Here is a 14,286-nt window from a genome sequence, read left to right on the forward strand (position 1 = left end):
TCAACGCCACTTCTATTTACCAGCACATACATCAACAGAGCAACACACGTTGATCAAGATGTCAGACACAGAGCAGAAGACCCCGAACAAGACCGGTGCCAGTGGCGCTGCTTGGTCAGATGCCGAGAAGGTGAGCATGCCAATTCTGTACCAGAGATCTCAACTGACCTTGAAAAGATCGCCTACCTCATCGTGCTTTGCGAGAATGAGGGCAAGGCCGAAGCCAAGATCGCTGTAATTCGACTCAAGCATGCTGTGTTTACCACGTACTAATTGCGACACAGAACGCTCCCATCCCTGTGGGCCGTAGCATCGTCTCCTGCAAGAAGCTTCTCTGGCGTCTGAAAGAGAAGCACAAGGACGACATAGAGAAGATCAAGGCCGGCCAAGCCCTGACGACCGCTCCTGATGCTTCAGCTAGTGGAGGTGCTGCTGCATCTGAGAAGCCCAAGACCCCTCGCAAGCGCAAGTCCAAGGTCGACACTGTGGGTGGTGACGCCGATGAGTCGCCCAAGAAGAAGGCTACTCCGCGCAAGAAGAAGGGTGAAGCTAGCCCCGTCAAGCAGGAGGTCATTGACGACAAAGACGATCTAAAGGATGACAAGTTCGAGGATGGCGTGGAGGTCTAGTTGATTTGGTGACGGCGCAGTCAGAACGTATATGGACCATGCTCGATTCTGGATCTGGGGTTGATAGGGAAGCATCGATGTGCGTTCGCTACGCAATTGTGCATCGTAGGCTGCTTGGAGATGGAATTGGTTCCTTGTCTTGTGTCCCGTCTCATGGACAAGGGTTATCATAAGTAGTACCCTGCTGAGGTTGATGTCCATAAGTAACGATCAGGAATATCAATCTGTCTATCCACCATGTGCAATCGAAAGTTCTTCAGTCATAAGCTTGAAGCACGTATACCTGTGCGCCAGTGACATTGATGTTTCGAGTTGACTGAAAATAACGGTCGACCATGGCCCTGGGTGAAGTCTTGCTAGGGCAGTTTCGGCAAGGCTGACAGGGTTTAGTCCGCGATGATGCACAGGGACACGCCTGCAGCGCGACCTGTGCGGCTGCAGGGCCAGGAACGCCTTCCGATCTTCGACTGCGACCAGGTTTCTGTCACTCTCACTGTCACCGTCCCGCCTGTACATTCTCCTCGGCCGCGTCCTGACGGTCACTGCTTCCTGTCACGTTTAGCGCTTTTTTCATGCACTTGCTCGGTCGGGTCTCTCTCGCCGCCTGCAGAAGCCCTTTTTTGCCCTTGCCTACCTTCACCACCCTCGCCTCACAGCGCCCGCTGTACTCACCTAGGCTCCTGTTATCCCGAACGAGCCCAGCTCTCACCCTCCGCAAACGCCTCTCCACACTAGAAACGCCCGTGCTCATGGACCAGAATGGCGCGTCGACAGAAGCTCGCAGCAAGCGCAAGCAACCTCCAACTTCTCCCTCAACCGACCGACCTCTGAAACAGATCAAGCCCGAAGTGGACGCACACACGCGCAATGGCGTACCCAAGTCGCCGGAACTAGAAGTCGTAGACGACGCGCACAGCGTATACAGCCTCGAGGAGCCCATTGCGCCAGTAGCTGGCGCGGTGCACGACACGGCCGAATGGCAGAAGACGATTGAGGGCGTAGTCAAGAGCGTTGTGTCTATTCATTTCTGCCAGACTTGCTCCTTCGACACGGACCCGGCCATATCGTCAGAGGCCACTGGCTTCGTCGTGGACGCCGAGAAGGGCTATATTCTTACCAACAGGCACGTCGTCGGCGCAGGGCCCTTCATCGGCTACTGCATATTCGACAACCACGAGGAGTGCGATGTCTACCCCGTTTACCGCGACCCCGTACACGATTTCGGCATTCTCCGCTTCGACCCCAAGGCCATCAAGTACATGTCCGTCTCCGCCCTGCAATTGCGCCCAGACTTTGCCAAGGTCGGTGTCGAGATTCGCGTCGTTGGTAACGATGCGGGAGAGAAGCTCAGTATCTTGTCCGGAGTCATCAGTCGTTTGGACCGCAATGCGCCAGAGTACGGCGAGGGCTACTCGGACTTCAACACCAACTACATCCAAGCTGCGGCGGCCGCAAGTGGAGGAAGTTCTGGCAGTCCGGTCGTGAACCGGGATGGATTCGCTGTGGCTCTACAGGCTGGTGGACGAGCAGATGGCGCGGCTACCGATTACTTCCTCCCCCTCGACCGACCGTTGCGAGCGCTCGAACTTGTCCGACGCGGCGAGGCCGTGACACGAGGCACAGTGCAGACACAGTGGATCCTGAAGCCCTTTGACGAGTGCCGGCGGCTAGGCTTGTCAACGGATTTGGAGAAGGCTGTGCGGACGCAGTTCCCTAAAGAGACAGGCATGCTGGTTGCTGAAGTTGTGTTGCCGCAGGGCCCTGCGTCAACAAAGGTCGAAGAGGGCGACATTCTGATCAAGGTCAACGGCGAGTTCATCACGCAGTTTGTGCGTCTAGACTCGATCCTTGACGACAACGTTGGCAAGACCATCTCTGTGACCATCCAGCGCGCTGGTGAGAACCTGGAGGTTGAGCTCGACGTAGGCAATCTGCACGACATCACACCTGACAGGTTCGTGTCGGTGTCAGGAGCATCGTTCCATGACTTATCATACCAACAAGCCCGTCTTTATGCTATCTCCTTGAAGAATGCTGGCGTGTTTGTCTGCGAAGCAGCAGGATCATTCAGATTTGCGGATGGTTATGCCTCAGGTTGGCTGATCCAAGAAGTGGATAATCAACCCACGCCAAATCTAGACACTTTCATCGAAGTCATGAAGAAGATCCCTGACCGCAAGCGCATTGTCATCCAATACAAGCACCTCCGCGACCTGCACACTGCTAACACCAGTATCACTGCTGTCGATCGGCATTGGCATGCAAAGATCCGCATAGCGACACGCAACGACAAGACCGGTCTATGGGACTTCAAGCCCATTGCGGATCCTGTCCCAGCCGTGCCGCAGGTGTCCAGACGCGCGAACTTCGTCAAGATGAGCTCAAACTACCCAAATGCGGTTGATATTGTGCGCAGTTTTGTACGGGTACATGTCTCGATGCCAATCAAGCTTGACGGCTTTCCAAAGATGAACAAGCAGGGCTATGGTCTCGTCGTCGACGCTGAGCAGGGTCTTGTTCTTGTCTCGAGAGCCATCTTGCCCTACGACCTTTGCGATATATCCTTGATCATTGCCGACAGCATCTTCATCGATGCCAAGGTCGTTTTCATGCACCCACTGCAGAACTACGTTATCGTGAAGTACGATCCTGCGCTTGTCAACGCGCCTGTCAAGACACCCAAGTTCGCGACCGAATTCATTAGAAAGGGTGACGAAACAATCTTCTTCGGCCTCAACCAGAACTTCCGACCCGTCGTGGCCAAGACCGTCGTCACCGACATCACCACGGTCGCCATCCCTGCGAGCGCCATTACGCCGCGCTACCGTGCAACAAACTTCGACGCCATTACCGTCGACACAAACCAGGCGTCACACAGCGGCTCTGGAGTTCTCATCGCTGAGGATGGTACTGTACAGGCTCTGTGGTTATCCTACCTCGGTGAGCGGACTTCGCATAGTGGCAAGGACGTTGAATACCACCTTGGTCTGGCCACGCCCAACCTGTTGCCTATTCTGAACGAGATCAAGAGCGGTAAGACACCCAAGCTTCGCATCCTCAACGTCGAGTTCCAGACCGTCCAGATGAGCCAAGCCCGTGTCATGGGTGTGTCGGAAGACTGGATCGAGAAGACTGAGCAGGCCGACCCTGAGCGACATCAATTGTTCATGGTCCGCAAGGTCGACTCTGGCCATGGCGGCGACGGCATGCTAGAAGGCGACATCCTACTCACCCTCAACGGCAAGCTCGTGACCCGATCGCCCGACCTAGACGTCATGTACAACAACGAGTTCCTGGAAGCTGTCATTGTACGGAAGCGCGAGGAGAAGACGATCAAGGTCACAACCGTGGCAACTGAGGAAATTGAGACAGACCGTATGGTCAGCTTTTGCGGCGCCACCCTCCATCGCCCACACCAAGCCGTGCGCCAACAAATCAGCAAGATCCACTCCGACGTGTACATCTCCAGCCGCGCCCGCGGTTCGCCGGCGTACATGTACGGCGTAAGTAAACTCTCCTCCCCACACCGTTCTTGTATACTAACAACCCACAGCTCGCACCAACAAACTTCCTAACCCACGTCAACAACATCCCAACACCCGATCTCTCCACCTTCCTCCGCGAAGTCAAGAAGATCGGCGACAACGAGTACTTCCGCCTCAAGGTCATGACCTTCGACAACGTGCCCTGGGTCGCCACCATGAAGAAGAATGAACACTACTTCCCAACGATTGAGTATGTCAAGGACGATACCGAGGCGTTGGGCTGGAAGAGGATTATTCATGAGTGTGAGGATGGAGGCGCGAGGGAAGAGATGGCGATTGATAATGAGGCTGGTGGAGATGAGGAGTAGATGTCGTGGATAGAGAGTTTGTGGGGAGATGAAGAATAGAAATAATACCCTGTTAGTATGGAAATCTGTTTGGGGAGTAAAAGTGTAGGATACAGAAGAGTGATAGACGGAATGAGGCATTATCAAAAACGTTGCCTAATATTCCAAACAGATACATATCTTACACGCATATCTTGTTTGGTTTTGCTGATACATGACTGAGACATATGTCTCTGGGCGCTCGATGAGGTAGTGGACCAGAAGGGCTCGATACACTGTGGGTGGTTGACTCTAATAGGTTGACATCATACTCTAACAGATATCAGGACCGTCCTATCGCTCCCTCGCCTTTTCTGTCTTCTTCGTCGCTTCGGCCTTGAACTCGATGATGCCGCGTTCGCATCTACGCTTTGCTCAACATCTGCTAGGTTCAAGTTAGCGTCCTGTTCGCGATTGAGTGAGACTCTTAGTCACAATGGAACGTTTGTATGCGTCGCAGCTTCCGCCAGCGAAACAGACATCTTGCAAGGAGTGCGAGACAAGGAACGACGATAGCGAGGAGTACGGCTAGAAGGCCAAATAGTGCTTCTTTAGACCATGGAGAAGAAGTAACACTTTCCGCGGGCGGGATATCGCTGGATTCAAGATCTATGAACGCAAAGATCAAATCAGTATTATCATTGTATTGACTCGGAATTCGTACACTTGCCGTTATAGGATGTTGATTGCATAGTGACTAAGTTTGTTATGTCGGATGTGGCAAGAAAAAGGTATTGTTCAAGTAGACGGGGGGAAGATGAAGAACTAGATACTCAGTCTGGGAGGGTCTAGTATTAAGCACGACTGTCTATCTGTGCCTGTCGGCGCTGATTGGGCGCGACCACGACTATCGGAGCGTGTGTCGCAGGGATGGCAACCTCACCTGCAGTCCTTACTCGACACTTCAGCCCAGCAAATCATGTCCCCGGAACTTTCGAAAAGTCTGCCGAACCCCTTCTCGTCCAAAGCTGCTGCTTGCTGCTTGCTTCACCGGGTATGCAGTTCAGTGAGCACAGCCCCAATGCGGCCAGATTTTCTGCTCGCAATCCAATCTCAGCCTAGCGTCACTGGATCACAGCGTTCTGGTTGTGATACCGCATCGGGCTCGAAATTAGGCTACCCTGACGTGTGCATCTCTTGAACCTAATCTCATCACACCTCACGTCACCCAAAACATAGAAGAGCGAAAGACTACCTATTCTAGAGCTAATTACTCTTTCGCCATTTTGATCTTATGTTCTTCCAACTCCCTTAGTCGAGGTGCAGAGGCTTGATGTTTGTCGGCATTCACAAGGCTGAAGCTAATGGTAGTCGAGCTTGTTTGGGACGTTCTCAATTCACGTGGCCGTGGGCGCATCACTTGGCTCATACAAGTACCCCGTGGGGTATGCTTGCGATGTGCCCACCCAGTGTAAATCACGACTTTTGTGTACTGAGACGAATCATACGTTGGTGGGGGAGACTCCGCTACCCACAGTCTTGCTATAGAACCTTTGATGGTTGCACCATGCCTTCTTCTTCCACACATCAGCGGACTAAGTCTCTGGAAAATTTGAGAATGCGGTTGAAGGCCGGACTTCACCGCGCACCAGGTGCAGTAAAAATGTGTGCGCGTTCTGATTAAATTTGAACCTGCAACCTAGAAAAGCTGCTGTTATGTATAGACGCCTAGATATACTCGGCAGCTTATTAGTACGTCGTGAAGTACCAGAGCAGGCTTGAACCTAGACAGCTTGACTTGAGTGCCCCTAGATAGTGTTCAAGACCTGACTTCGTTGTTTCCACAAATGGAGGGCCGTGTTTTGCATGTTCTTCCTTGATTGAACTAGCGAGACTAACCATACACCGTGAACGCCATTACCATGAATTTACATGCACAGCTTTTGGAGCTCACTTGATTGTTTTCCATCGTTGTACCACCGAATGTTGACTTCCTTCATCCTTCTACAGTGCGGCATTCGCGCCTACGGCGATGCGGACGGGGATCTGACGCTTACCGCTGCATAGCAGACGATTTATACGAGCAATGTAGTATTCCTCCGGACTCTTGCTCGGGTCTGTGTTGTGCTCGTCATCGGCCAGCTGCTCAAGGCGAAGGCAGATACGGTCGAAGCCATCCTCCACATCGTCAGCCCAGTTGCTCTTCTCAGTGACACCGTCGCTCTTGAAGCTGACGCGGCTACGCAGACTGTTGGCGTCAAGAGCGGTCGTGCTTGTTGACTGAGCATGCTGAGCGAGCGTAGCTCCTGTAACAGGAGCAGGAGCTTGGTTCGGCAGGTCCTTGGAGGTGAAGGAAAGGTATTCCTCGATACGTGGGTTGATTGTGGGAGAACCTAGAGCAATAGGAACTGAGCCTCTGCCCAAGGGAGAGGGAAGAGGGGATGGCAGGAACATACGTGCATGGCCAGGACATCCCTTGTCCTTGCAGCCCTCGCTCATGACCTCACTGACGCTGGCCATCTCACACTCGTCACACTCCCCGACTACAGAAGGCTCGGCGGAGCGAGTGCTAGAGGTCATGTCGGTGCCACCATGGTGGCGATGTCGGCGGGATATGCGACCTTCGATTTTCAACTTGGCGAGCCTATCACCAATGCCACTGAAGCCGCGAAGTCGCGGGGCGACAGAGCGCAACGTGACTGACGGAGCAGGGGAGCCAATGACGGGTGTGTTGAGTGGCGGAGAAGGAAGGATGGCCTCTTCAGCCTTCTCGTTGAGAGACTCGGTGATGGGTGCGAGGATTCTGGTGACAGCTGCAAAGTCCATGGGTGGGGGAGGGTTGATGACATCGCTGTAGAGCGCTTCGGTCACTGGAGTTGGAAAGGGCACACTGTGGTTCTCTGAGTGTGAGCCTAGAGAGGTGACCTTGGTCAACGTGGAAGTCATAGCTAGGTATGCTCTGCTGAGACGTCAGTACTGTGTAGACTGCTCGTAGGCAGTTCGTAGACGTGCCTTAGGTGGAGTGTGCGATGATTGTCGGGCCCGAGTGGTTGAGGCAACCAGAGTGAAGCTGATTGTGAATGAGCGCGCAACGTCGTTGGTTATGGGTGCGGGGAGGTGCGTTGGGTGGAACGTGGAGAAAGCGGTGGTGCGCCTGCCGAAGTTGTAGACTAAGGGAGCAGCGATCGGGTGACGCTGAGCAGCCGGAAAGAGCAGCAGCGGAAGATGAAGATGGCGTGGAGCAAAGGCGGTCAGCTACAAACGGGTTGCGCGCGCAGAGCAACAGCCACGACACGATCGCCGACTGTTTGGCAATCAACAACAACACGCGGCGCGGGGCCAATGGACATTGAAGGATACTTGCGCTGCTCACTTCAATCAAGTGGACGCGCCGCGTCGCGTGACCTCCCCTGACGGCGTTCTAAACACCGAGGTGCTTGAAGGGAGATCGTGAAGTGATATGCCAGCAGCAGACGCAGACTCTCCTTCCCTTGTCTCTGTTGCTGCAGTCACACCATGCTCTGCGTCCACGCGCTGAAGTCTGACCCATGGACCGAGATTATAGTAGGCACCACACATGAAAATGCCAATCCATAGGACGAGCTCCGTGGCATAGATGGCCACGCCAGCTATGTCCACTGTAGACTGGAAGACGACAGAGACCAAAGAGAAGACGTCGCCGAGCGCATCAATGCCAACAAAAATGAACGAGATACCACGGACGGTACGATGAATGTAGACGTCAAGGTAGTGCCTCAGTACTCCAGCTGCTAACAACACAGCGGACGCAACCGCCATGAGAGTAGCAGGCCATTCAATATCTTTTTTCTTCGCTTGACGGACACCGACGATGAGCCCGGCTTGCACTGAGCCCATGAGAAACGTAATGGGAATAACAACTGCAAGGGCGCGCAGCAAGGTCCATTTCTGTCACGTTCAGCCTTATACTCTATCCTGTATATTTCAAGTGAATAAATACGCGTTCATAGTAGAAGCACTGGATCCACGTTACCAGACTCAGCAAGGTGAGGATCTGTGGCTGTATCCTCAGGGCGACGTTGAACTCTTCGGCGATGTTGTATACGCCCAGCGGCACACCAGCCCATGCCCACAGCATCATCATGGTAGGCTGAAGGCCAGTGGCATTGTGGCGGCGGTAGTTGATGACAATCTGGGGAATCAGCTGCGACATCTGTTAACATTTGACGGGCCTTATTTGACGGCACATGGCTCGTATATACCTGTACCGTCCAACAGACTGCGCCCAAAATCCCAAGAATGGTAGCTACTATCGGGCTATCCATAACGTATGACGGGATGCTTTTGAAGTTATGTTTCAAGAAGTGGCACTTTTGAACAGAACAGTGGCAAACGAAGAACTGGAAACGATGTGCATTGGGTCTAAAAAAGGCAGCTGAACAGCCAAGACTGTAACGAAGACATGTTCTGGCACTGGAGAAAGAAGTGATGGATGGCGTTTGTGATCGACGACGCGATGCTGCAAGGAACATCCCAGCCGCCCTCTGCCCGAGGCTCTGCACGGACGGAACCCTCGTCCGCGAGCTTTGAAATAGTTACTTACGTCTGCGCCCACCATGTCACAAACACAACGCAGCAAGACGCCGGAGGCAACATGGCACAGGATCCTGTAGAAACAGGCGAGAAGCAAGACACGGAGCAGGCTGCCCCCAAGAAGCTGCCCAAGGGCGTTGTGCTCGGTCCCGATGGCAAACCGTAAGTCTCAACCTTTTCGAGGCCAACTTGCGCTGGGCTCAAATATATATGCAGATGCCGCACATGTACCGATGTCGCGTCCTGGTTCGCCATGACAGGCAACAAGCCTAAGAAGGCTGCGAAGCCCACAGATACCACCACAGCCGCCGCCGCCGCAGCTCCAGCGCTCCCATCAGACTGCCCTCCTGATGTCGAGGCTCTCGGGCGCAGCTCGTGGACACTTCTACACAGCATCACCGCTACCTACCCCACGCAACCCTCGCAGCAACTACAGTCCGAGACCAAGTCTTTTCTCTCTACATTCGGCAAGCTCTACCCATGCTGGGTCTGCGCAGAGGACTTCCAGAGCTGGATGACCAAGAATACACCGAGAGTTTCTAGCAGAAGCGAGTTTGGCACATGGATGTGTGAAGCACATAATGCGGTGAACCAGAAGTTGGGCAAAGATACTTTTGACTGCACGAAGTGGGAAGAGCGATGGAGGACAGGATGGAAGGACGGGCGCTGCGATCCGTGAGCTAGAATGCGCGACAGCGAGCAAGAGAAGCGCTACACCATGTACGATACAGACGGCTGAGAATGTTGTCATGATTTCACGCCTGGCCAAGACACCACTCTGTACGATAAACGAAATCAACGCAATTGCATTGGGCGGCGTACAACGACCATTTGGAGAATCTCCACTAATCGAAGAACCCATGCGAGACTATACTTGTTGTTGCATGCATCTGGATGTGTCTATGAACAACCCCTCACGCAAAGTCTGGCACACCAACCATCGGGCCCAGAGCGCAAATATCTGCTGCGGCAACATTGCATACCCAGCACGTGAGGTGATATCACGGTGCCAATTGACCCATCAGAGCTATCAAAAGAAGCCTGTCCTGTGTCCTTGCATAATTGACACGCTCTCACATGCCTACACGCTCATCACATAGCACTGCCCACGATGACAGCCCCAACTCATACAGCCTATTCCACCAAAATCGAGGACAAGCATCATCACACGTCGCCATACACATCTGCCGTCACCGCAAGTGTCAGCCAAGTCGAAGCCCCGGTCGTACAACACGGTATCTCCCACATCGATCGCGACTCCGCCATCGCCCTGGGCGTTATCCTCACTCTCATTCTCCTCGCAATTGGATACTACGTTTACCTCCGTCTCCAATACCGACGAGAGCAAGACCTGGAGCAGCAGCAGCAGCAGCAGCGGCGACGGTCCAGCATCCCTACTTTACGATCCTACGGTACTAGAGGACGAGCACCGACTCCGAGCTTCCGCATGGAGAGAATGTGGAGTCGAGCTGTGAGGCATGACTCTGATTCGTCGACACTACAGGGAAGTGTGAGTGGCGAGCACAAGGGAAGTGGAAAGAAGGGGAGTTGGAGCTCTTCGTCACGGGGATCAGTATCGACTAGAGTCGGAAGCGTTGATACAACCTCAAATGACCCCCACGGAGGGCCAAGGTCTCGATCACCATCTCCCCGCAGTCAAACTCGACGCAAGTCCTCTCACCGGCGCACGTCTAGCATCGCGTCCGTGCCCGCACCGCTCCTTGATTCGCTGCAAAGACAAGCGGACAAGTCGTGGTGGGCGGATGTTGCGCGAAGAGGTTCGACTACACATGCGGATCGCAGGTTTTCGGTCCTCGAGCCAATTCCTGAGCCCCATGAGATGGACATTAGTGATGGTAAAAGGAGAAAGAGCGAGGCTGATTGGAAGAGAAAAAAGTCAGTGACGGACAGGAGTGGGTATGATTGGACGAGGCCATCCGTCGCAATCGACAGAATCGATGACATAGACGAGGAAATCGACAAAGACGTTATTGCAGAAGGGAGTGTATGTAGCGGAGCGATTAGGCAAGATGGGTTCACAGACATCAGGTCGAATGTGGGAAACAAAGGTAGAGGACCCCACCATCAGGTACAAGTTTCCGAGGGCCGTGGGTCGACATGATTGGGCCAGCCGAATGTAGTGCGACAGTAGTGAACCAACGAGACATACTGCAGAGGGCACAAAAGAAGCAATGCATTCCTAATCGGTACTTTGATTTTATAAGGTCCATGATGTGGAGACCAGATCTCCGGGTCATGCTTCTCTTTCCGTCCATGTGTTCCCATATACTGGTCGTCAGTGGCTAATGTAGCTTGACAACTTGATTGAAAACCTCGCCCATATGGCGATCGTATGGCGTCAGAACAGGACAATATAACCAAGCACAGTGGTATCATTCGTATATATCGCACAGGTGAGAATCGAAAAGCTTATCGCATGATCTCCTGGTAGATGAGAACTGTGGCATATTAGTACGGAACACAGGAAAGAGTTGGGGAATGAGGCACTTACGCTTCAGTTGCTCCTTGGTCAGGTTGTCCTTGTTCTTATCGAAGTCGAAGAACTCCTCTGGAATCGGGTCGGCAGTCGGCTCGTCATCGGGGTCATGGTATGGCTCGAGGTATGGGTGCTTCAATGCCTCCTCGACTGTAATACGCTTGACAGGGTTGAAAGCAAGTAGACGCTCCAAAAGGTCCAAAGCCAAATCGTTCGTCTTGGGGAACATGGCCTTCCATGGGATCTTCTTCTTGAATGGCAGCGATCGGATGTACTCACGAGCGCGGCGCGACTTGATGCCGTAGTAATCCTCCATTGTAGGCGTGCCGAGCACGTCGAGAATGAGCGTCAACTGGTGATGGTAGTCCTTTCCAGGGAACAAAGGCTTGCCGCTCAGCATCTCAGCCAGAATGCATCCGACACTCCATACATCGATGGCCTTGGTGTATTCTTTGAAGGTAAGCATGATTTCGGGCGCACGGTACCAACGCGTGGCGACGTATTCTGTCATGAAACCCGAGTTGTCCTCTGTCGAGGCGGCCGATCGGGCAAGACCGAAATCGCAGACCTTGAGATCGCAGTTGGCGTTCAACAGCAAATTGGAAGGCTTGAGATCTCGGTGGAGGACGTTGGCGGAGTGCATGGCCTTCAACGCGCGAAGAGTCTGGTAGATGAAGTACTGGCAATGGTCGTCGGAGAGTTCTTGAGTGCGGATCACGCGATGCATGTCAGTCTCCATGAGTTCCTAGCAGCTTTGTTAGTTATCGTCGGCGCTGAGGGGCGGCTTCTTCGTACCTGAATGAGGTAAACCTCGGTGAATGTCTCGTAGTTGCGCGGCTTCTGGATGTCGAGAATGGAGATGATGTTCTCGTGGTTGAAATATCTCAGGAGCTTCATCTCTCGGAGCGTTCGCAGACAGAACATGGAATGGTCGAAAGGCGTGATCTTCTTGATGGCAACCTTCTGGCCCGACGGCTTGTGCAGCGCGGAGCTGTTCCTTGGTCAGCGCTTGCTCCCATGCTCGCATTGGCGAGTGTGTGTGTGAGAGAGAGAGAGAACTCACCAGACGACTCCGTAGGCGCCTTCACCGACTACATCCTGGATGTCGTACTGCTCCGACACGTTGAAGGAAATCTTCCGGGAGCTACCGCTTCCTGCGGGCGGCATGTTTGCGGGTGGTGTATGGGGAAGCGCTGTGCGCTGTTGCAAAGCGGCCGTGGAGCAAGCGCGTGGGTGCGGGGAGCGGGCGGCGTGTGGTGGGGGTCGACTATGAGGTCAAATCTCAATGGCCAGGCTGGGAGACTGGACACGGCACTCGTCAGTAAAGAGTTGCGCGGATGGAAGAGAGTGTTTGCAGAAGAGAACATGTGTCTCGGCGCTTCCAGCCAGGTTTGGTAGAGGTCATGGTGAAACAGTAGGACGTTATGACACTGGGCATGGCCCCACGCTCCTTTGAGCTGCAGGGCGGCGGATCGCGCGCTGGCCGTCAATGGAGGACGGCCGTGCTGCCAGACGACAAAGAAAGACGCTTCCACAGACGGCCACCAGGCGCACTGCAGAGCGTATTGCAAGAGGATTGTTCACGTACCAATGGCTCGGATCAACTGCTCGTCGGTCTTGTTCTAGTCGCCGTTGCAAGTGTGCACGCACGGTGCGATCGCTGGGATCCCTGTACCTCGGCGATGAGCTGCGCGCACGGCGTGTGGAAGACGGGATGTGCCGTCGAGGGTCGCGCTGTCGAAGAGGGCAGACGTGAAGCTGGCGGGGTAGTTGTTGGTTGGCGTCGTCAAGACACTCGCGCTGGACGACGAGGAGGCGTGGCGGTGACGGCTGTAGGGATAGGGTGGAGCCGAACGAGGGGCAGGGTTCGTCTGCGTTCGTCTTCGTTCGTCTTCGTTCGTCTTCGTTCGTCAGGGTCTGCTGTGTCTGCTGTGTCTGCGTTGGGTTATCCCAGTCAGCTCTCGGAATACGAATGTCGAGTGTGAATGCTCTGTGCGCATCCAAGGAACGGGGCCTGCACGTGGACGGGACATTCACTCACTGGCGGGGTGCTCTTTCCTTCTGGCGCTGTCGCGTGGATGCGAGGCAGGTGCGATCGGGTCTGTTGCTGCTCGGGCGCCAGTCGCAGGCGGGATGGATGGCGGGGTCAATTCGGTCACTTCAATCAACAGCGGCTGCGTGACAATGTAGCACAACACGACAAACGACAATGCAGCAACAAGAAAATGGATTCCAGGAACAGAGCAGCAGAGGACTTATGGCGCGCAGATATACCAATACCACCGCACCATCACCACCACCACCATGCCCACTCTGCCGCAGACGCAGCCCTCGTTTGGTGTCCGCATCGCCCTAGCCGCCGGAACCATGGCCTGGCTCAGGTCGAGAGCTCTGCCGCGCCCCCATTGGTGTGACTCTGTGGTGACTCGCTGTGCAGCTCTCCTGTGATTTCTGCTATATGCACCAGACCTATCTCAAACCCATGGACGTGTTTGGCTTGTCTTGCCTGAAGCCTGGTGGATAATCCGACCGGCTTTCCTTCTCGACCGCCCTCTTGCTTGCTCCCTTCTCTCGCCATTGCAACCCAGCTTCGGCCATCCTCATTCGACATCCCTGTCATCTGGCACCTCCCCGCGCCGTCAGATACTCGCTAGGCCGCTCAGTCTCATATCCCACGCTACTGTAGCCCAAGGTAAACCTTATACGGTAGTGACTGAAACCGCCAGGGGCAGGTTACATCTTTGCAACACCTATACTTAGTGGGCCGACTCTGCGGC

At 54.2% G+C, this 14,286-nt stretch overlaps 8 protein-coding genes across 8 annotated transcripts; 4 read left to right on the top strand and 4 right to left on the bottom strand.

Moving 5' to 3' along the window:
- Nucleotides 1-58: 58 nt before the first annotated feature.
- SNOG_03293 (hypothetical protein) lies at nucleotides 59-629 on the top strand (the record flags this gene model as incomplete). Its single annotated transcript, XM_001793811.1, has 3 exons — nucleotides 59-130; nucleotides 178-234; nucleotides 285-629. 3 exons carry the CDS (start codon nucleotides 59-61, stop codon nucleotides 627-629), a joined length of 474 nt encoding a protein of 157 aa, XP_001793863.1.
- A 749-nt stretch (nucleotides 630-1,378) lies between these two features.
- SNOG_03294 (hypothetical protein) lies at nucleotides 1,379-4,482 on the top strand (the record flags this gene model as incomplete). Its single annotated transcript, XM_001793812.1, has 2 exons — nucleotides 1,379-4,132; nucleotides 4,183-4,482. 2 exons carry the CDS (start codon nucleotides 1,379-1,381, stop codon nucleotides 4,480-4,482), a joined length of 3,054 nt encoding a protein of 1,017 aa, XP_001793864.1.
- A 1,962-nt stretch (nucleotides 4,483-6,444) lies between these two features.
- On the bottom strand, nucleotides 6,445-7,386 carry SNOG_03295 (hypothetical protein; the record flags this gene model as incomplete). Its single annotated transcript, XM_001793813.1, has 2 exons — nucleotides 6,445-6,833; nucleotides 6,897-7,386. 2 exons carry the CDS (start codon nucleotides 7,384-7,386, stop codon nucleotides 6,445-6,447), a joined length of 879 nt encoding a protein of 292 aa, XP_001793865.1.
- Nucleotides 7,387-7,818: 432 nt separating this feature from the next.
- Nucleotides 7,819-8,632, bottom strand: SNOG_03296 (hypothetical protein; the record flags this gene model as incomplete). The annotated part of the gene is made up of 2 exons (XM_001793814.1): nucleotides 7,819-8,367; nucleotides 8,453-8,632. The coding sequence occupies 2 exons, from the start codon at nucleotides 8,630-8,632 to the stop codon at nucleotides 7,819-7,821; spliced, it is 729 nt and encodes a 242-aa protein (XP_001793866.1).
- A 303-nt stretch (nucleotides 8,633-8,935) lies between these two features.
- SNOG_03297 (hypothetical protein) lies at nucleotides 8,936-9,751 on the top strand (the record flags this gene model as incomplete). Its single annotated transcript, XM_001793815.1, has 3 exons — nucleotides 8,936-9,174; nucleotides 9,229-9,687; nucleotides 9,709-9,751. The coding sequence occupies 3 exons, from the start codon at nucleotides 8,936-8,938 to the stop codon at nucleotides 9,749-9,751; spliced, it is 741 nt and encodes a 246-aa protein (XP_001793867.1).
- A 372-nt stretch (nucleotides 9,752-10,123) lies between these two features.
- SNOG_03298 (hypothetical protein) lies at nucleotides 10,124-11,134 on the top strand (the record flags this gene model as incomplete). Its single annotated transcript, XM_001793816.1, has 1 exon — nucleotides 10,124-11,134. The coding sequence occupies one exon, from the start codon at nucleotides 10,124-10,126 to the stop codon at nucleotides 11,132-11,134; it is 1,011 nt and encodes a 336-aa protein (XP_001793868.1).
- A 45-nt stretch (nucleotides 11,135-11,179) lies between these two features.
- SNOG_03299 (MAP kinase) lies at nucleotides 11,180-12,676 on the bottom strand (the record flags this gene model as incomplete). Its single annotated transcript, XM_001793817.1, has 4 exons — nucleotides 11,180-11,471; nucleotides 11,525-12,254; nucleotides 12,305-12,500; nucleotides 12,573-12,676. 4 exons carry the CDS (start codon nucleotides 12,674-12,676, stop codon nucleotides 11,443-11,445), a joined length of 1,059 nt encoding a protein of 352 aa, XP_001793869.1. The 3' UTR covers nucleotides 11,180-11,442.
- A 319-nt stretch (nucleotides 12,677-12,995) lies between these two features.
- Nucleotides 12,996-13,878, bottom strand: SNOG_03300 (hypothetical protein; the record flags this gene model as incomplete). Its single annotated transcript, XM_001793818.1, has 4 exons — nucleotides 12,996-13,062; nucleotides 13,098-13,497; nucleotides 13,551-13,683; nucleotides 13,798-13,878. 4 exons carry the CDS (start codon nucleotides 13,876-13,878, stop codon nucleotides 12,996-12,998), a joined length of 681 nt encoding a protein of 226 aa, XP_001793870.1.
- Nucleotides 13,879-14,286: the final 408 nt, after the last annotated feature.

This window comes from Parastagonospora nodorum (genome assembly GCF_000146915.1).
Source record: "Parastagonospora nodorum SN15 chromosome Unknown scaffold_4, whole genome shotgun sequence".
Lineage (NCBI taxonomy): Eukaryota > Fungi > Ascomycota > Dothideomycetes > Pleosporales > Phaeosphaeriaceae > Parastagonospora > Parastagonospora nodorum.